The following is a 21,708-nucleotide window of genomic DNA, read 5'->3' as shown; positions in this document are numbered from 1 at the left end:
CAATCAATCCAAACTCATCAGCACCTGAATTTGCACCACTTTGGGAACTGAAGGAACCCTCTCATAGATGGTGGGAATACACAGGTGGTGGGAATCTCACCACAGCCCATGCAATGGGAGAAGCTGGCAGCCAGCTGAACACAGGCTGGCTTCTCACATGTGCCACCAGCCTGTTGCAAGAACAGCACATTTTCAAGTCAACCTAAAACCATTTGGGTGAACGACAGACTTCCCACAGGAGGTAGGCATAAAGAGCTCTCTGGAAAACTGCTGTTAAACTGAAAGAATAGGTAGCAAAATGTGAGTGGCTGGGCAAGGATTCCTGCCCCTGGACAGCATTTTATCTTCTTCAGTTAATAGTCCTCCCCAACTCTCATAACTGTTTTCCTTTTCAAGTAGCACCACTCCGATCTTACCTGCTTTCAGTTTAAGTCTGCAGGACTTCACCAGCTTTTCTTTCCTAGCAGACTTCTGGCTCCACTTTGTGGTAGTAGTGCTTCTGCTGTCTGATAACAAAACAGAATTAAGAGCCAGGCTTTTGACTGGATTTGGCCTCCCAGCCATGAGCTGGGAGGAAAGAAAAGGCAAAGTAAAAAACAAAGCTGAAGGCCTTCAGAGAGAAAAAGTGATTGCCCCTCACCCTTCTCTAGCTTGTACTACAGAGAAAAAAAAATAGTCAGGAAATTGCAGAACCAACTTCCTTCTTATTGCTCAGCTCTTTGGGAGGGACACAAATCCAAGCAAAAACCTACCAGGTGCACTTTGCTCAGAACCACAAAACTCAGAGTGTGTTTTCTCCTTCCCTGATTGCTGCACGACCTACATATAAATTCACAGTATGGCTGTTTTCTGCAGTTCTTTGAAGGATTTTGATGGGGTTTTCTCTTCCTCCGACTAGGTCTTCATCCACCAGTGATAATGGTAAACTATGGAGGTGGCTGGATTTTAATAGGCAGAACAAAATACCAAGTTAATTTAAATCACAGAGTGTGACGGATCAGCATCCTCTATAGCCCTCCCTCCAGTGGAGGACAGCTCAGAGAAGAAGGGCAAAAACCACACCATCTCAGGGAAGAACAGATGATAAAGACAGTCAAATTTACCTCAACACCAAGGAGATTGGAGGGTGACCTTAGTTTTAGAGAAGACATTTGCACCTGTGAATCATCAGGTAACCCCCCCCAAGACAATTAACAAGGAATAATGTCTTCCTGAGCAAGCCTGGCCACCATGAAGGGTGTGAATACGTGGCTCACCCAAACGCAGCATAAAAGTGTAAAACCTGGACAACTGATAAAACATTTAAACTTTGAAAAGAGCAATGGGCTTGAGCTGGCTTCCTTCCATGTTCCACCATGACTGGGAATGTCCATGGTCAGGACACATAGCACACCTATGTAGCTGTCTTACCCTACCAAATCAAAATCCTGTGTAGCCCCAAAGATACCAAATAATGAAATTTGATTAAAATTTCTTTGAATTCCTCCTTATGTAGAATATCTGAAATAACTTGGTCTGAATGTGTTGAACTCTGACACAGAAATATGAGAAACAGAAATGCTATAGGTTTACAATTTCACTTCTGGAGCTGCCACCTTCCAGCAAGTTTCTCACAGAGGAAGCAGTTACTGAATGGCTCTACTGGCATCAGCTGCCATTATCATGACAGCCCTGAACTTATTCTTTCCTACCATCTCTCCAGCTGCTGCCCCTCAGGGTGGCTGCCAAACACTCCCAACAAGAGCTAAATGACTTCTGCTGGCGTAAAAGTGTTAGTCATGCTGACTGTCCCTCAGAAAGCTCATCCAAGAGAGGAACACACCGCAAACCGAGGTGATATAAAAACAAAGAGAATTTATTATAACAGAAACACGATTACACAGCTTGCTTACAGTATTCCAGAGTAATTCAAGACACACTGTGCCCTGAGAGCTCTGAGAAATAACAAAGTGAGAACTTTTATTATTGATAAACCCTTAGAGTTGGGCTGCTTATTCAAGTAAAATATTGTCTTCAACTGAACCAAATATTTAGAAGAAAAGAACAAACTAACATAATCATTGTTATAAACAATCATAATCAAGACAGTTACAACCTTACACATGCTACCTAGGAATGCGTCTGGCATTCTGAATCTGTTCTTTTTTTTTTTCAGATTTTAGGGACTTAAAACAACTCAGACACAAATGGGGCTTTCTTGACATTTCAAATAACTTTTACAATATTACTTGAAAGTCCTTTCTTACTTGAAACCCAGACTGAACATACTCCACTTCTTCTGCAGGACAAAAATGATCTGCAGTTTTCCACACCCTTATCCAACTGCTACAGATCCAGGTGTCAGAAGACTGATTCAATATGGAAGTTGGAAAATTTAGGAACCATGCCTCCTTAAAAGGCTGGGGCTACTCCATAGATCCAAATAATTTCTTATGTAAATTTTCTTTCATGTCCAAGCCCACTCCAGATGTCATTCCTAACCGAGTGTTTCTTATTTGTCTACTTTTCTTTGTGGAACTTCAAAGATTAATCGCTTCAGTAGTGTTGATGTTATCTTTGGCATCTGCTTAGATCCTGCTAATTCTCTTCCTGCTACTTCATTGTTCACTTCTGTCAGGATAGCTGTGAGATCCTCGCCCCTTGAACGAAAATGAAGAGAAGTTACATTGAAACACGTGGTACTTGCAGCTCGGCCAAGAAGGTGCTATGTGTTTGCCCCAGTAGTGGTGTCCCAGGGAAGGCTTTTATCTTCCTCACCCTATTGCCACTGAAATTGCACATTCCATTGAATAACCACAGAATTCAGTGTGTTTGGGGGAAATAAAAGCAACCTTCATGTAGCATTGCTTTGGTTACAGCCAGATGAGGTCACCAAGATGAAACAAACCTATATATTCTCCATGTCTTCTTCTGGATGCCATGAGAAAATTATATTTGAAAGGAAATTATATTTTCTAAATGAAGTTTATGAGGGGATTGGTGGGAGACAACAATGAAAAGTATGCCTACAAAACACTGGGGGGCTTTGTCTGTGTAATCATTCAACAAATTCACCTCTAATCAGGTGTCACTGGAAGAAAAATAACTTATCAGTTAAAAAATGTTAAAAAACACATACACATACTTGTTTGTGTGTAATGTTGCAGCATTACAACCCTGGTTTTGTCACAGGAAAACCAGGGGAAGTCACTTATACTTTGGCTCATCTGTAGAAGACTAACAGTGCTCAGTTTCAAAATAAATACTGTTCTCCACTGTCTGCATGTTAAAAACATTAATTGCACAGATGCAAACCACTGTGTTTCAGCACAGCGTGCTTAAGTATGCACATCTGCAATACCTCAAATGTACAAGAATTATAAACAGTACTTACTGTGGGCAAAGCAACTCCATCTTCCTACAGAGGGATTGAATGTAAACACTGCCAGTCTCACAACTGCGGAAGGATGGGTAGTCCTCCACTGTAGACATGCCAATCAGAAAATCAGCCTTATCAGGAATGGAAATCAAAGGACTAGCATCCACCTCAAGGTGTCCAGAAGAGTCTGCTTCTACTGTAACAGATGGATGATGTCCAGAGCCTTGGCAAGCCTGGATGATAAACACCTTGGGTTTGCCAGCAAGAGAAGGACACTTAGTTCCAGTGAAGCAGGAGACTAATTCTTCGATATTTACGCACTCATCATCAACACCTTTTATTTTGTATTTTTCACCATGGGAGAAAATGAAGCAAACAAAACAGTCCATATTTCTATGATCTTTTTTGCTGTATTCTTTAACTGTCTCACGTATTTTTTGTCCTTCTAGATTCATTTCCTCAACTGTCTCAAACTGAAGCCACTTAAAAACCCTCTTCACAGCCTCTGGGGAAAAAATCAGAAGGAACTTGTTAAACATACACAGTGACAAGGAAGATGCTGAAACATTAGTGTCTATGTGGTAGATCAGATATTAGCAGAAGTGTTCAGATTCCACCAGTAAAATCATCTGACTGGCTCTTAACCTGCCAAATCCTATTAGAAAAACCCAAATGCCTAATTTGCCTTATTTTATTTTTTTTTTTAAACACAGCTGGGTCAAATATCATGCTATCTAAAACAAAAACAGGTTTCAGATTCTATGTTGTATTGGTACGAATTAGTGACATTTACTGTGTTAAAGCAAGCTTTAACTATGCATTGCATAGTAGTCTCAGATGCCTAAGGACAACACCTGTCAAGTTAAAGAAGTGCCACCTCTTTAGAATGACAAATTCTGCCACTCTTAAATTATGTAGGTCCCTCATTCTGTGAGAATGTTTGATGCAGCAAGAAGGAAGTCAGAGAAACCTGCCTACAAATGCTATGAAGACTTCTCAGCAAATGGTGGCCTTATTTTTGTGCAGGCAGAGAGAAAGTAGATGGGAAGAAAGCAGCCTCTAAATGGGCTGGATAGAGTTAAAATATCTGTGACATATCCTTTCAGGAATCTGATTTTACTTTTTTTATTCTTATTTATTTTAAAGTGACTTGCAGGAAGACAGGCTTTAAGGAAAGTTACAGAGCATTTATTTGAGCATTGAAGAGAATTTGAGGACTTAAAATATTTTTCTATGATAGCGAAGAACTAAAAATAATCAAAAATTGGAAAGGTGGAATAATAATCAATTTTTCACTAGTTGTACATATAACCAATTAAGACAGTGCCTTTCTCCAAGAATAAAAAGAAGATCCTTCTTTAAACCATAGCTAAATGTTGGAAGTGGCATATTTCCAACTGGTACATTGGCTGCCACTTCAGTCTCTGGAGGCCAAGGAGTACCATGGACATGATTCTTCTTCACAGGAAAGATTAGATAATTGTTTCAGACAATTATCAGAGAAAAAAAACCAAACCAGTAATTGGATTTAAAAAGTACTTACCTCCATCTTGCAATGTTCCCTCTCTATTGTGAAGTGGATTTTTAAATTTGTGGTTGTTAAGAATTAAACAGTAACCATGGGGGTTATTTTTCATCTTATATATTTTCCCATGCTGAAGAAACAAACAAAAAAAAGCAGGTAGGAAAGCAGAGCCAAGCATTCAAAATGGAAATACACTATACACAGATTGCTGGTTCATAATTATCTGAGCACAAAAAAAAAAAATCACAAAGGCCAAGAAACAAGAAAGGAAAAGCCTAAGGATACAATTTAGGTACAGAGGAGAGGAATCTGCATTGTCTCCCTGAACCCCTCCTCCTCTCTCTCTTCAGTCAGGATATGATTTTGACATGGGAGAAAGGATCCAGGAAAAAAAAATTTGCACGTGCATAGGAAAAGATCCTGCACCCCACCATTTCCTCTGAGGGTCCTTGTGCAACTCCAGTGAGGCTGCGGGTTCTGCTATTCCCTTCACATCTGTCCAGGAATATCCTGGACAGGACTTTAATGTCCCAGTCTCCATCATCATTAAGATTGGTTTTCTTCACTCAACTGTTTGTTCATTTCTTGCTTACAATATGTCTTGCTGACAACCAGGTCACCACAAAGATGGCCTGATCTTGTTTGGAAAACAGGAGTTGTTCCAAGGCTTCCAAGCTAGAACCCTTCCATCTTGGCTGCTCCACCTGCTCAGTGTTATGAATTTATGCTCTCTCTCCCAGGAGATGGATAAATACTTTGAAGGTAATCTTGAGGTATTTCTCACCTGTTTTGCTGCCTCCCCCTCTGCTCCTTGTTCCTCTGGAAGTGCGGACACAGACACAGGATAACAAACTTCTTCCCTAGAATAATTTTCTAAGAAACAGAAGATAAACAAAGCATTTTGGAACTAAAAGGATAAATCTTCCACTGTGCATATTTCAACACTCAAAAGGCCAGAACAAGGAGTGAGGTGGAGGTGGTTTTCACACCAGTGAGACACCAGCATTTTGTAGAGCTGGGCCAAGTACGGCTCCAGTTTCACAGACTGCTGGCTATTATAGAAGCCATGCAGGGCTGTGCTCCATTGCTTCTCTGCTCCTCCTTTTACTGGTAGCAAGATACAAATAATGAAAGGTTGAATGTGAGTAGTCATCCCAGGGAAGTCATTCACCAGCATCTCCACTGCGGGATATATAAGTGAAAGAGGAGACCCATTTTTGTACAATAGTACAAAATGCTGGTCCATTTACTTCTGAGGCTACTGTCTCTTGTTCAGAGAATTTTACTGTGTTAGTGGATGCAGGGATGCAAAATACCAGCATAATGAAAGATCTCCTCACAACACTTATTTGAATACAACTTTCTGAAAAAAGTGAAGAAATCATCAAATCCCTGCCTCTAACCAAGGAAACGAAATCACAGTACTCATTTTACAAGTTACAAAAACGTGTTTAAATGAAATTTAATTGTCAAGGCAACAAGCTCTACACAACATGTTTTTTTTCTACTTATCAAGAGGACAAAATAATAACAATACTACTAGAAAGCCATTCTCCTGACACATGACTTGCTTGCACTAGTCTCCCTTGGCAATTATCTTCTGCTCTTTTAAAGACACCAGCAGAGGACAGCAGCACAAAGACCTGCAGGAAAAAACACTTGGTAGCTCTGCAGGGTACTGCATGGACTGTTTAAATGTATCAGAGGAAACTCATGTCCTGAGACATTCAGAAGGAAGTTGTTATTGACTGAGACATCCTGTTTCCCAAATGAACACCTCAGCTGCAACAGCCGGGATATACTTAAGTCCTTGAAATTTCCCATCTGGTGGCAGAAAGCTACACTTTAGCCAAATGACTGCTTTTCAGGGACTTTCCTTTGACTAAGAGCAAAGGGCCTGGCTAACAGAAGATAGTGAACACTATCTCCCAACACAAGTTTCCCCAAGTCACCTGTCACTTTTTGTCTCTTGCAGTGATTTGGAAGTTAGGCTGAACCAAAACCAGCACCACACTTTTTTTTTCTGAACAGATAAATTGCATTTAAGGCAAAGAGAAGACAGAAGAAGACCATTTACAAGGTACAGAACATAATTCAAGGATAGATACAAGAATCCATGATGGCATAATGAAGTAGCAGAAAACTTCAGAAATCGGAGTTCTCCAGAGCTGTTCTGCCTATCCTAGGATACCTAGGATACTCTCTTTTATTGCTAGACTTCTAAGCTGCCAAGAATGGTGCCATAAAACTCACAAAATACCCCAGCTCTGTTATTGAACAGCAGATTAAATAGATTTACCTTTTCTTTTTTCTTCATAGGCATCAATTTTTTTCTTTAGGTCAGGTCTAACTCTCTGTAATATATCTTTCAGCATTGTCAGGTTATCTTCTTTAATTAACCCATTTATTTCCATTTCCATAAAGACCTGCAGCATTGACTGGTAAAACAAAAACATATAACCCAAGGTCATCCAAGTGGCCTTTGATAACCAGTGTCAGACATCTCTGCAACAGGGCTGAAGACAACATCCTCATTTCCAAACACAGACTAGCCAAAGACTATTACTTTTTCCTGCAAACCTCATTAAAGCAAGGGTCAAGATGCAATGCAACTGAATAAGCACATCATCACTAAGGTTAAAGCAGGACAATTAGAAATTGCCTATAACTAGGCTATCCTGCTTTGTTTCAGCAGTACAAAGCACTGATGAGGATAACATCCTGTTGTGCCTTTGTGTTCTGATGAAGTGCTGCTAAGTCGTTTAGCTATGCCATTTTGCCTTTTCTATTACAGAAGTTCTGTTCAGCACAAGTTTTGTTTATTAAAGCTCAGTTGTCCACCAAGTTGGAGGTAAATCTGCTAATTTTCGTCTATGTACCACAATACAAATAGGACTTTTAAGGGAGGTTCTTAATAATACCAAGAATTTTTATAACACAGCTCATTACAAATATTAAAGTAGCTCACCCAACTTCTGAATACTTTTGGGGGAAGGTTAACAATATGTTGTTACTCCAAATTACAATAAAGAAGAAAATTTACCCATTGACATACAAAAATTCATGGTTGAACTCACATTAGAACTTGCTTTTCTGTCTCCATTGTTTTTCCTTTAGCAAACCACTCTTCTTAGGTATAGAATATGTCTTATAAAGACATTTGTTTTATCAATGCCAAGCAAAGATTAAAGGAAGAGCATGATGGGTTTTGCAAGAAGACAAGATTAAGGAGATGGAGAGAAAATAGAATCAGGAGAGCAAAAAAGGCAAAGATATAATGCAAAAAATAAGGATCCGTTCTTTCACACAGCAGCTATTAGCTAACATCACAATTCTTTCAAACCAGGTTTTCCTGAGAGTGCACTGCTTTATCTTTCCTCCCTTCTTGCAAGAACTAGAGGACTCTGAACTAGCCTTGCAAAAAATTTCTCAAGACCACTTTTCATACAGCATTTTCCTGGAGCTTGTTCTTTGGTAATTTTTTTTGGAGCAGGAACTTCACACTTCCGACGTCTCCTGGAATCAAGTCCTCTGCAATTCCATACAGCAGTTGTCTGACAATAAAGAATAGAGAGACCTTAAGAAAGGTATAAGAAGTAAGCACCACAATTAAACATTTGAACTGCAAAATGTAAAACTCACAATGGCAGGAATTCATGTGTAATAAATACAGTTATGCTGGGATATTCACAAGACAAGAGTGCAGACAGAAAAGACAGGTGACACTGAACTGTTGCATTCTGCATGCTCCTCTGTTTACCTGTAAGCTGACACCCGTGCCCTGCCTGGGACCTGCAGCTCTCTCTCCATCTCCTCCCGGCTGGAGCCCAGGTGGGCAGTCAGGAGGTCGATCCGATTGATCCGGTACAACAGCTCCTTCAGGAAGGACAGGTTCTCTAGCCCGATCAGGTCTTTTTCCTGCAGCCCTTCAAAGAAGGCCTTGGGGTCCTGGATGGCTTCCAGCTTCCTCCTGGGGACATGGTCCAGGCTGAGGAATTTAAGAGCTGCCAGTTCATCTGTGACCAAAGCCTCAGAAACTTCAAAAAGCAGTTTGCGGAATTGTGTACTCATTTCACATCAGGATTTGGATCTAAACACAAACAGCAGTTGATTTCATTTGTCAATAAGACTACTGCAACAAAATTATATATATAAGGGGTATCACATCATGTAGAATAGCCCAAAATAAATACATGCAATCAGAAGTATTTCAATAGAGAGAGGCTGTCTTGCTCTCATAGCTTTGATGCTTAGGCTCTTTCAGTTCTCTGGACTTAACAAAGGATATTAAAACCTCTGTACTAAGTGACATTAGCAGTGAAAGTCATAGATCATTCCTGCTTCCTCTGGTGTGTCTAGACAGTGGGAAGTACCAATGTACAGGATGTATAATTCTGGGAGGCTGCTGCTGGTTTTGTTCGAGTTTGGTTTTTTTTGAAGTTTGATGCTATTTGGGAGAAGCAGCCACTTGCTAGTCTGAAATACAGATGATGTAATATATGAGACTGCCAAATTTTATACCATAACAAGACTAATAGTCCACATGAGTATAGCTAGTCTAAGATATCTGGCTTCTCCTTTCTTTTTATACTGCTTCTGGTCAGCAAACCCAAAGCACGGCTTCCTGTTTTGGTTTATCTGCATCAAGCAAAACTCAGTTCCCAGCTGTCAATTAATTTGTAATATTAAAAGCAAATATAGATCCTGTCAACCCTTTTAAAAAGGCTAGAAGAATTCTTATCAAACTATCTCTGTTTCACTGAGCATGGAATACCACCTCCCTTCTCCTCCACTTTCTCCATCAGCTTTAGAAATATTAAACTTGGCTTATGGATTCAACTTTTGAGCACAAGAAGAAGTTAGAAAATTCCAAGCCTTCCAGCTATCTCCCCCTGATACTTACGAGACCTGCCTCCACTGATGTGACAACCCATGGGCATGTTGGTATCTGTTATAAATTCTTGTCAGGCTGAACAAAGACACTGGACATGTGTCTGGAGCTCTCATTGTTTGATCATACCATCTTCTTAACATTGACAAACAACCCAATATTTTAACTCAAAAGGTATTGGCTAACATGCCCTTAAATTTATACTATACACTTCCAAAAGAACAGAGCCTAACAAGCCTTTAATTTTGTACAGTACGCTTCACAACTCCCACAACAAACTCCTCAAAAGGTGCTGGCTCACAAGCCACAAATATCTCCGCAAGCTCCTGCCTCCCACAACACACTTCAAAATGGAATATGGGGTAAAATAATATAGCTGTGCAAGCCAAGAAAGAAAAGAAAGCAAAGAATATCCCCAGTCCTTAGATCCTGTGTTCATGCTGCCACATGGATAGTCTGAAGATGGAGAGAGAACAGACAGGGTATAAAGGGCAGAGGGGGTATGCCATGGTTTAATGTAGCTTGGTTTTTAGCTAAGGAAAAGATCCACAAGCTACCGAAGTGATTCCCTGTAGGGACCTTGGCAGCTTCCTTCGGACCTGACAGAACCAATCAGCTGGGTAGTTTTGAATACTGACACCCTGTGAAACAACTTAAGAGGGGTAAAAACATCTCTGTGAAATCCCATTTAAAAATTAACAAACCCCAAGAAACTCAGCTTGACGAACCAAAACCACTTCAGGGTGTGTGCCCAATCTGCCCAATCCATGTCCTGCTGTAGTTAACCTGGTGCATGTCCATTATCTAAATTAGACGTGTGCATTTTGTTCAGGTGTGCACAGCTAGCCTTTCCCCAGGAAGTGAGCTGGGCTGGGCTGGGGACAGAGTGCGAGTCTCAGGGTGGAGCAAGGCGTTGGCTCAGCACGACACAGTGTTGCCCCACTGCCTCAGGACCCTCTGCCCTGATGACACCTGTCCTGTAGCAATGCTCAGAATGTTTGAGACAAATCAGCCTACAGCTGGCACTTAAAGGACCTGTCTCCACTTCCTTCCAAGGACCCATTTGCCGCTTTACCTTCTCTGCCTTTGGTGTACGACACCTGGGGATTTCTGAAGAGAAACATTCAGAAAAGGTCTCTTGTCTTACAGCGAGACACTGGCAGTGGGAGACAGAAAAGTCAACAATGACAAAAGAGAACTTCCTACTCCTATGCTACTGAAGTACTGCAATCAATTTTACTTCTGCTACTGCAAATGTTTCAATAACAATACTCCGAGGTAGCTCAGTTGACTAACTGGCAATAATAATTAGCAGACAATTGTATTCTGCTCTCCTCCAAGGACCACTGTACAGCAAAGGAGCTTTTTGTGGCATGATCTTGGTCAGCATTGTGTGGGTTAGCAAGAGTGAATGTACAACTGAATCTAAAACCTTTGCATTTCAAGTGAACTGATAAAACGGTGAAACATGTTGTGACACGGCCCATATGATTTGTGTTACGCCCCAAAATACTGTTTTCTTTAAATCCACTCAAAGAAACTTTTAAATAGGCAAGAATCCATATCATTCAGGCCATATAAACCAGTAATATCTGAATGTGCTTAACTTCACAATTCAGTGATTACCTGACTTTGTATTTCTATATCCACACAGGAAAGAATAATATTTTCTTGGTAGGTAGCGATGAAGTTATCTTCTTTCTCATATAAATCATGTCTTTCATTTAAGATACAAGAGATACTGCTTATAAAAGCAAATCTTTCTTGTAAAGGGAATTTTCATTTTATTTCACAAAGGCTGTAAAACCCATCAAATTATTGCAGTTAGAAGAGACATGCCACCTATATGTTACATTTAAGCCTATCTGTAATTACAAGGAGCAAGTAAAATAATATTTAACTACCACTGTCTTTTTCTCCCAGTTTGCTAACCTAAAGACACAACTGATAAAAGTAAAATTAATATTAATAGTAGTAGTTATTTAAAATCACTTACATGGGAGGACAACTCTGAAGGAAGTGAGACAGCCAGTCTCTAAAGTTCCAGGAAAAGTCTGCCTTTTTTACAATATGGTATTGTCACATGACTTCCAAGAACTTCATTACAATGGAATAAAATGCTAAAAAAGCAGGAGATCCCTACTTCAGCTACTTCACATTTCCATTTCCAGAGAACTGATTATTACAGAACTTATGAGGAAAAAATGGTAAACAAGCCATGAAGTAGTCAAGTTTTGCTTTTGTTTTATGACAACTAAGCAGCATTCCTAGAGCGTTCTAGCACAGAGCACAGCTCAGCACTTCTGCTTATGCACAAATCCTAATTAAGACAGTGAGAGATGGCTGAATCTACATATTTTCATTCAAAATATCTCACTCCCACTGCCCTGCCATGACTTATGCCCTTTCTCCAAAGTCCCTCTCCAACCACTCCCAGTTTATTTACAGGAAGATATTTTTAAATGAAGAAAAAAGCCAACTATTAGCACTAAATTCAGTAGTAGCACTCAGTAAATGCAGGGAAATCAACAACTAAATATTATTCTAAAATTACTTATGTAATATACTTCTCCATTTAAAGGAGAATTTGAACCTAATTAACTTCTTACATCTTCGCTCTCTTTGAAGTAAATAACTCAGCCTTCAATGAAGGCATGCAAGTCGCTGGAATCTTCCATGAAGCAGGAAATGAAACAGCACTGATGGCTACCGGACTCTTAGCAGACCCTCAAGGCAGCATCACAAAGAGAGTTAAGAGTGCTGAAATTTGTAAAAACTTTGCAATGAAAGCAGTCATTCATGGATTTCAACTTATCTATCTTTACAAACTCGAAATTATATCATACTCTTTGATACAATGAGGTGGACAAGTCCTTCCAAAAGGCACACTCCAGTACCAGATCAGAAAATCTTACTGCACTGGCAGGAATTGCGCCATCATTCAAAGGCTGGGAACAGCACAGAGGAGCATCACAAGCACTCTTTCATTTTCAGATCCAAAATGTTTGTCTCCATGTCATTCCAAGTCTCAGCATGTCTTTCCCTCCATTTCTTCTGTGTCTTACCTGAACCAAGACTTCAGTTGCAGTCTGAAAGAGCCACTGTGCCGTGATATGCTCTGTGACAAATAATGGCTTCTCCGCTGGATCAGCAATCTTAAGGTCCACCCCTTTTGGCACTATTAGTTTCATTTTTGATCTCTCGCCCTTCCTGGAAATGTTACTGCCCTTTTCTTTAAATTAGTCTCCCTCATTTCCCTCGGCTCCCCTGCACTCTGCTTTCCTCCAGAACTGTCTCAGTGACCCAATCTTTTCCTTGTACAGCCTGCCAAAAATTCATCTCCTAGAAAGGGTGATCTTGAGGAAGAAAAACTGCTGTGGCTCTTGCCTGCTCAGCAACTGTAGTGACTGTCCCTTGCACTGCCACAAGGCGGGATACACAGCTCCTGCACAAAAATGACAATATCATAAAGGGACCATCATGTTTTGGAAAACTGGCTGCATTTCAATGCTCTGTATGATGCAAAACTCCCCTCCTAAAAATAGTGCAAGCTAGAAATTGCACCCAATAGCACTAGACAGTACTCTTTCCTATCTTCACCTTAAGGTCTTGCTAATCATATATAACAGTGAGTGCTTTGATAAGGAATCAGTCAGAAACAAGGATAAACCCTTACCCCAATACAAAATTTTTATCTCACCAAGCTCTTGAAAAGTATGAATTTAATGTAGTAACAAACAGGAAAGACACAGGCATGCATAGTTAAGTCTTCATAACAAAACAACATGGTATTGTTTAGTTAACTGAAAAAATTCTTAGCAGCTTAGTCTATAGAAGCCTTCTCAAACTGGCTGCATTGTAGATCCTAAACCAACAAAAGATAATTAAAAAAATTAATGCTTAATAAAGTTAATCTAACTGCTGAATTTCACAGCACTCAAATCTTCAAAAGCAGAATTTTGGCTTAATTCTCTTTTGGAAAATTTCATTGTTCATGAAGTTTAGGTTAGCCATTTGAGGGTATCTGTGTGCGCTGTGGAAGAAATTGCTGATTTCAGTTGGTAACTGGTCTTTATTAAGTTAAATGTAATTTTCATTACAGATTGAAGAAATCCTTTTCCACTTACTACTTCAGGTTTTGTCTCTTTATTCCCACTTTTTTCTCTCTATGAACATAGCTAATGGATTTAGAAACAGTATTTAAAATTGTTAGCCTGCAAAATAAAACATGATGAGTCTAAACCAGACCATTAACAATCCTGGTTTAAATATGAGAGCTGACATGCAATCACTATGCTGCCAGGAAAAATCTTTTGTATCTGCATCCTGTGCACATACAAAAATATTTAACATGACAGAAGTGTGGTTCTTCCAACACTGGTAACTCTGAATATATAGATGATGTAAATAGCTGGCACATGGATTGTTTTAACTGTGTCTCCTTCAGTTTCACAATTTGTTTGACAAAAAATTTATGAGACCTTGCATTGAAGCTAACAGATCCTCAGGATTTTGGCTAACTCTTAAAAATGCATTTAAATAAGATGGTAAAACGATGTGTTTTAAAAGCCTCGACATTGCTCTGAAGGAGGAGGGTCCATAGGTATTGGGAATATAATTTTTTTTCTCAAGGTATATGCTGGTTGGGGCATTTGCTTCTTTGTCCCTGAAGGGCTAACACGTCTGGCCACATCTTCATTAACTTGTGTAAGAATTGACAAAATATCTTCACCCCTACAGCCAGAAGGGGAGGAAAAAAAAAATTAGTTATTAGTATGCAGATGGCAATCCACTTAACATCTCCCTGATCAGTTAGAAAATAGAGAATGAGCATTTAAAACACTAAAAACATATACTTTTCTCCAAATTTCTCTTTCGTCCTAATTTGAGTAATATTAAAAACAAAAGACCTTTTCTTGCTCTGTCTTGTTTAATTCAACCAATAAAGAAAAACAGTGGAATAAAATATTTTTATCTCTCATTTAATAAACTGTGCTGTCTTAAAGATTATAGATGTGAGGTTTTGAGTGTTTTTTCACAATAAACTTCATGTTCTACAGATAACATGTATGGTACTAGCAGAGTTCATGTACATTTATCAGTGCAAAATCATCACTTTAACTAATTCCATCCACCTTAGAACCCACTTAGGTGGGTGTTCCTAGATGAACTACCTTTAGACAAGAAAAATGTAATCAGAGCACTAAGCCAAGTATTACCTTGGTACCAACAACTGCAGCTTGCTGCAGAGGGACTGAATATACCAAGCACCCTCTTCAATGTGACGGAAAGAGACACATCCGTCAACTGTGGCCAAGCCTAGGAGGAAATCAGCCTCTTCGGGAATACTTTCAGAAGAAGAAGTTCTCTCTTGCACGGCAGACGAGTCAGGAACTGGTCCATCAGTATCAACAAAGACAGGACGCTGTACATTGTTACCCTGGCATGCTTGGATAAAGAAGAGTTTGGGTTTTGCAGCCAGCTGGGGACATCGTTTGGCAGTGAAGTGGGACATAAGCACGCGGATTGACACAAGTTTGTGATCTGTCCCGTAGATTGCTCCTGAACTTCCATGAGATAGAATACAACATATAAAACAGTTCCTGTCTTTGTGATCTTGCACATTCTGCCAAGTTTCCATGAGATTTATAATATCCCCAGATGTCAGATTTGTGTAAATCTTCACATCCAGACCAAGCCACGTGAATACTCTCTCCAGTTCGTCTGTAAATAAATGAAAGATAAAAGGAAAATTTGAGATAAGAGAAAAATGTTTTATGAAGTCACCATGCAAGCTAATCCGGGCAGGAGAACACCCTGACACTTCTGCAGATTCATCCTCATTTTAGTACCAACTAAAGATTAACTGGAATAAAAAAAGATGGCATCAGCTCAGAGTTCCTGGATTTTTCTAGACCAGCTTCAGAAAATAGTGCATACATTGTCATTGTAAGTGAGCACACAAATGACACTTGAAAACCCAAAGAATCTGTCCTTCCCCAGTTTTAGATAAGATCTTTCAAAACCATTGTGGAGTTGCAGTTTTGACTATTATGAGTTCCATTCATAAGAGATAAAGAGAGAAAACAGAACAAAATAAGAAGTATGCAGAGTTGCTTGATTATGGATTTTTGCATTATATTAGGCAGAATGATGGTTTAATTTAGTTTAGTTTTAGTTCTTTACTATAGCTGTAGATAAAAGTAAAAAAAAAAATTATTCAAGAATAATACAACTGAAAAACCCTGTGGTTTAACCTTTAACCTCTTTTACATCCTTTAACCTCTCCTCCCCCAGGATATACAAATAACCTGATTTAACATATACCAAACGTTTTACTCTTTTAGAATATTAATTAACCATAGACAATAAAACACAGGGCAATACCACAAAATCAACCCACCTGGAGAAAACAGAGAGACTAATCCTCCAAAAATCTCCCTTCAGTAACTTACCAGCATCTTTGCAAGAACCCTTCCTCTGACAACTATTGAAGTCAACATTATTAATAATGAGACAAAATCCTCTGTGTGGCCCATCCATTTTGTAGCTTGTCATAGTCTGTAGACAGGAGAAAAAAAAAGCTTACAGTTTCAATTAATTTATTCAACTCACTCTTATTTCCTTAACATGTCTCAAAATTGGCATCCAGGAGTTAGAGGCACCCAAGACTGCGGGCTGTTTTTGAACATCTGGAACTCAGTGGTGCCTCCTCGTGTGAAAACACACCAGTGAAACTCCAAGCACACTGTCACCATCCTATCAAACTGTGGAAGAAGGGTTTAGTGTCTGGGTTCTCATCTGTATGCAAAAGGCAGGATTCAGCAGCCAGACTCTGCAATCTGAGTTGTTGATGGGGACAGAGGACCCCAACTCTTTCCAACGTCAAAGCAGTATTTTAGCATCACGGCAGAGGAATCACAGTGAAATTATAGAACATTTGACATCTGAACTGGGTTTTTTTGAGAACAGTAATGAATACCAGCAGTGGGAAAGGATGCAAGCAGAACAGAAATCTCAGAGTGCATAAACCTACCACACTACAAGCTTTTTTGCAAAGATTTAAAATTACCTCCCACTGTTAAAAAAGAGTGTTTTTAAAGCTGGAAAGTACCAAAACTTCAAGTACCATGTACTTAAGTCAAACCTTGGGTTGCAATAAAAAACTCCATCCACTGGAGGCCCTTCCTGCTCACTAGAGAGCAATACACACCTACTTTTGTGCATTTTAGTAGGACAAAATGAAGGCAGCACTCCAAGTTCCTTCAATAGCTTTGCAGCAGTCTGAACATCAGGTGGTGAAAAGATTTTGCAGAACTTCAAGAAATTAAATAGCTATAAACAAATGGAGCAACTCGTTCCTTCAATAGCCATGGTCATTGCAAAGAAAAGGCCAGAAGGAGAATCAACCACTGCTGTGGTTAAAAACTGCACAAAAGGCATCTAAGAAGGGATCTCACAAAAGAGCTCTTTTCTCATGTACCCAGACCTCTGCTCACTAGAAACTCTTGCCTCCTTTTAATCCTTCTAAAAATGGCTTTCCATGCTACCCCTTATGACTTCTAATTTCAAGATGCCCCGAGGCTTTTTCTAAGCCAGATTCAAAAAGTGGGAACTGTGAAACTCCATTTTTCTCAGTGTCTTGCACATTCTACTGCCATCTCCAAAATGTACAACTTAGACAAATGCAAAATGTTTTGCCTTTATCAGGAAGATAAGCACATGCACTGATGTCTGAATAACTTCAGAGGTATTACGCCCATTTTGCCTACAAAATACCTTTCAATACTGCTACATTTCTGGCCTCGGAAGTTAAAGTACTCTTTGAAACATTCCAATTTATCAGTCAAAGTCAAGAAACTTTATGAGACTCACAGATATCTCACAAGTCTTTCCAAGATAAATATCATTCAAGAGAAGATGAAAACCTCACACCCCCAAGTATTCCAAAAGGTCTTAAGATTGTCTCAAACCTTGGATTCATTTTCTACATTGCTGAATTCTCCATGCGGCTTCAGGTTTAGTTCAGGGAAGCCTTGTGTAAAATTAGCTGCCTTGTTATCTAGAAAAAAACCCAGCATAAATATTTGTGAAGATAAATCCAGTATTTGTAAATGTAGCAAAAAAAGAGTTTAGCTACAATACATCACTTTTTGTATTTTAAATACTGTTTCACTGAAAGGAATAATTCCTCTATACAAGATGGCATGGTCACGTTCAATGGATCTATTCTGAACATTTTCTGCTTATTTTTATTATATTTATTTTTGTGACAAAGGCAAGGCTCCTATTTGTATCAACATTGCAAAATAAAGATACCCATAGTACAAGGATAGATTCTATCCAAGACATTCAAATTAACTTTTAATCTGGGAATCATCCTAGAAATTACCCGTATTTAAGAAGAATCTGAATTCTTACTACTGGAGTTACCATCTTTTATTTTTATCTTTTTTCTCCTGGATCACTGATAAATCTCATTTTTTAAAATATAAAAACAGAATCATCTGTATGGTCATAGCCCACATATCACATGTACACACACAGTTTGTCTTGCCAGCCTATTAGCAGGCAACTGCCTTTTACAGGACAGGCATCATCATCTCAATACTATTAATGGGGAAATGGAGAAGTGGGATACAAGTATAAGTAGATTTTCAGTTTCCCAGCCTGTTCCGTACATGCTGGGTTGCCCTGTGTGGCCTCAGATATTCCAGCATATCCCTGTATTTAGGGACTCAGCTAGGAAATAACGCAAGCTAGGAATTGTTACACCAGATTTATGCCACTCTAACTCCTGTTCCAGCAATACACACATATGACCTTAAGTTCAGTTGCCCAGATCCATCTAGTGCTTCCTGCATTTTAGCAAACCTACTCCTAGACTAAGAATTTCTCACCTTTTGCCTTTTTGTAGCAGTCTATTGTCTCCAGCAGATCAGGTGAAACGGTCATAAAGACTTCCTCCAGTATCTTTACATTGTCTTTAGTTAAAAGGCCCTGCTTCTCCAATAAAGTCAGCAAATCCAAAGCAGACTGACAGCCAAAGGAGAGAGTAAAATGTAATTATTGTTCCTTAGAAATCAAAACTTGCCTCTCAGCCCTGTCTCAAACAATCACATTATTATCTGCTTTGCTCCCTACCAATGAGGACCAGACAATTTTACATTACTGTTAAAGCAGAAATATCGCTTCATGGAAAACAGTGGTTGTGTTTTCATTTGGTATGGTCTTGTTTAAACAGATTCACCCAAACCATATTAATGACTTGCGGCTTCAAGAAGGCTTCATTGCTGTGAAATAGAACCAATGACATATGGACATGAATCTCCCTTGCATATGGCTCAAGCAGGGCAAAGATTTGATTTGTCTCTTTTTTATAATCTGATGCTAGACAGTGAATTGTCAGTGACTGACCTTGGCACAAGGCTCCTGCCTGTCAACATCTTCCTTCTTGCTATCCCTATGAAGGCAACCAGCCTAGTTGCATATTATGCTCTATTATGCCAAACACTTCTCACACTTTTTCTCCTGTTTCCCGCTTTCCTTCTTCCCTTCCCACCATACACACATTTGGCTCACGTACAAGAATTATCCATCGCTTTGGAAGACGGTTTTGCAGGAGGAATATGATTTCCTTCAACATCTCACTGGTGATGTTCTCTGACAATTCATACAGCATCTGCCTGTAACAGAGATGCAGTGAGATAAAAGTGGAACAGAAGATGGTATAAAAGCCAAAGGCAATCTAAGAATTTTAAAATGGAAAACAATATGGCATAGATAGCAGTAATGGAGGGAAGAGAATTCCACTGCAAGCTTACCTGTATGGAGATATTCTTCCCTTCTCATGCAGATGTTCTTGTACTTTTTCCTTGGTGTAACCAAGTTTCTTGAGCAAGGAGTGACATTTAATTCTGTATAAGAGTTCAGCTAGTAGGAAAGTGTCTTCTGCATTCAGATACTCTTGAGCCATAAGAAGCTTGAAGATGTCTGCTGCTGACTTCACACTTTCTAGTTTACTGAGGCGGAGCAAGTCAGTACAGAGAAATTTTAAAGCTGCTACATCTTCAGTCACCAGATTTTCACTAATATGGAAAAGCTGCTGATGGAACTTAAAGATGACATCATTCTCCATGTCGCTGGAACCAACAGTCTTTCTGAAAGCAGAAAGTAAACACTAATAACACTTGAACCTTCAATACAGCAATCCTTCTACTAAAAATTTACCCAATGGCTGCTTGGAAGCCCTGAATTACCTTTTAGTAATTAAAGGTTTTAAATAAATTTGAAATTTACTTTCTTTCTCTAAACACAAGAATATAAAAAAGACCAGATTTGGCAGAAGCTCCAAACAACCCAGTCTATAATTGAAGTTAGCCCTGCTCTGAGCAAGCTGCACTAGATGACCTCAAGGCCTGAATTTCCTTTTCTTTTAAATATCTTCCACATTCGCATCTTTGCTTCTTTCTGTTGCAACTGGGAAGAGTCCCTACAGTAACTTATTACAACTATTAATGGAGGCAGCAGAGTGGTTCATGCATATTCCTTGATCTGCAGTCCAATAGCTTCTTGTTCTCTGGCTGTAGCAGGGAGATGATCCTCTGACACTCAAACTGAAGCTGTGGAATAACCACCCACTTCCAGTTGTAACTTGCTTGTATTTGTATTTGTAGGTTGTATTTGACATTCAGCATAGAAAAACCCTTATAAGCCTCCTTAAATGCCAATTACAATGTAACAGCACTCAATGCTCAGTCTAAATAGGCTCTGCACGAGCAACTAACCCACTGATTTTTAATAGAGGCTATATTTAATAGAGACTAATCAACTACACCAACTTCTTCCACGTAGCCTAGGCAGTTCTGTTCTGCCCGTGGAAGGTTGAATAGGTAAGAAGGTGCTTCAGTGCGTTCTGGCTGCTGGGTCTTCAATCTTTTGTTTAGAGGAGCTGGAAGCAAAGGTTTCTACGCGAGGGGGCACAATCAGTGCAGGATCTGCTCGTTGCCCAGGCGTGGCGCAGCTCACCCGCACATCCACAGCGGGATCCAGGAGGGCATCGACATAGACAAAAAAAAGGTAACGAGTCCGCATCTCTGATGTATGCTTTCAGATTTCCCCTCAGAGCAGGAAAATCGTAAGCAGGATAAGGACTGTAAAATTACCTTCTCTTTAAAGTTTACTGACTGGAGCACTGCCCCAAGGGTGTAATCTCACTGCAAAGCCGGGAGCGCCCGCAAACGCCGCAGGCTCAGCCCGCAGCCCACGTGGGAGGATCCCGGCGGCCGCGCGGGCAGCCGGGAACAGCCACTCAAAAAGCGAGCGGGAGCTCGGCTCCGGGCTCGGGACAGGGAGCCTTCCTGCGTTCCCTCACCATTTCAGCCCCACGTCTGTTACCTCTTACAGGAATTGCAGTCCCGATCCCTTTCCCGGCAGCTGCCCGGGGCGGCGGCTCCCTTCGCGGTCCCTTTCGCGGCTTGCCGCGGGCGGGAGAGCGAGGCGCGCCCGAGGCAGGAGGTGAGGGGGCGGCGCCAGCAGCAGGGCGGAACGTGAGATCAGGTGGACGCGAGGGAAGGAGCAGGGAAGGGCACGGCTGCCGGCGCCAGCGAGGGCTTTCACCGAGCGGCGGCACCGCCCTGCCCCGCCGGGCAAGCCCGGGCTGGAGCCCGCCCGCCCGCGGCCGCGGGGCCCGTGAGCTCAGGGAACGCTTCCAGGCGCCGGGAAAAAGCTCCAGGCAGCGCCTCCGGCACGAAGGGAAAGACGTGACCCGTAATTTCCCTTGCTTTTGCTGCCAGGCCATTTTAAAGCAGGCTACATCGCAAAAAGGCCTCAAGCCCTTTAGGCGCATTAATTTTTGTTTCCCCACCGGAAGGAAGCTTGAAGAGCAGTGCTTGTGGGAGAGGGCTGCATCACCATTTGTATGTGGGTCTGCGT

The 21,708-nt window shown here is 40.4% G+C and overlaps 2 protein-coding genes across 4 annotated transcripts; both read right to left on the bottom strand.

The window, feature by feature from the left end:
• Positions 1-1,834: 1,834 nt before the first annotated feature.
• LOC130255263 (caspase-8-like) lies at positions 1,835-12,954 on the bottom strand. Of its 3 annotated transcripts, XM_056495715.1 has the most exons (9): positions 12,840-12,954; positions 12,621-12,722; positions 8,644-8,973; positions 8,332-8,437; positions 7,183-7,321; positions 5,668-5,756; positions 4,902-5,013; positions 3,374-3,863; positions 1,835-2,639 (listed from the first exon to the last, which is right to left on the bottom strand). In XM_056495715.1, exons 3-9 carry the CDS (start codon positions 8,952-8,954, stop codon positions 2,492-2,494), a joined length of 1,395 nt encoding a protein of 464 aa, XP_056351690.1. In that variant the 5' UTR covers positions 8,955-8,973; positions 12,621-12,722; positions 12,840-12,954; the 3' UTR covers positions 1,835-2,491. The 3 variants fall into 3 exon arrangements, with proteins under 3 accessions (XP_056351690.1, XP_056351688.1, XP_056351689.1); XM_056495713.1 differs by lacking the exon at positions 12,621-12,722; XM_056495714.1 differs by having other exon boundaries at positions 12,621-12,869.
• Positions 12,955-13,439: 485 nt separating this feature from the next.
• Positions 13,440-21,447, bottom strand: CASP10 (caspase 10). The gene is made up of 8 exons (XM_056495711.1): positions 21,172-21,447; positions 19,599-19,934; positions 19,361-19,460; positions 18,675-18,810; positions 17,748-17,836; positions 16,230-16,335; positions 14,994-15,498; positions 13,440-14,508 (listed from the first exon to the last, which is right to left on the bottom strand). Exons 2-8 carry the CDS (start codon positions 19,910-19,912, stop codon positions 14,337-14,339), a joined length of 1,422 nt encoding a protein of 473 aa, XP_056351686.1. The 5' UTR covers positions 19,913-19,934; positions 21,172-21,447; the 3' UTR covers positions 13,440-14,336.
• Between the last annotated feature and the right edge of the window lie 261 nt (positions 21,448-21,708).

The sequence above is a fragment of the Oenanthe melanoleuca genome, chromosome 7, assembly GCF_029582105.1.
Source record: "Oenanthe melanoleuca isolate GR-GAL-2019-014 chromosome 7, OMel1.0, whole genome shotgun sequence".
Taxonomy (NCBI): Eukaryota; Metazoa; Chordata; class Aves; order Passeriformes; family Muscicapidae; genus Oenanthe; species Oenanthe melanoleuca.
The sequence above is the reverse complement of the archived record's forward strand: the minus strand, read 5'-3'. Positions and strand labels throughout refer to the sequence as shown.

Bases quoted from the DNA above. Each gene is read 5' to 3' on its own strand.
- CASP10 (XM_056495711.1), bottom strand. From the start codon at position 19,912: ATGGAGAATGATGTCATCTTTAAGTTCCATCAGCAGCTTTTCCATATT. The intron at 16,336-17,747 runs GTTTGAGACAAT...TCCTGTCTACAG, and splicing joins ATGTAGAAAATGAATCCAAG to ACTATGACAAGCTACAAAAT. The intron at 14,509-14,993 runs GTAATACTTGGC...TTCTGGCTGTAG, and splicing joins CTGCAGTTGTTGGTACCAAG to GGGTGAAGATATTTTGTCAA.
- LOC130255263 (XM_056495715.1), bottom strand. From the start codon at position 8,954: ATGAGTACACAATTCCGCAAACTGCTTTTTGAAGTTTCTGAGGCTTTG. The intron at 5,014-5,667 runs GTGAGAAATACC...TTGTTTCTTCAG, and splicing joins AGGGGGAGGCAGCAAAACAG to CATGGGAAAATATATAAGAT. The intron at 3,864-4,901 runs GTAAGTACTTTT...TTTTTTCCCCAG, and splicing joins GGGAACATTGCAAGATGGAG to AGGCTGTGAAGAGGGTTTTT.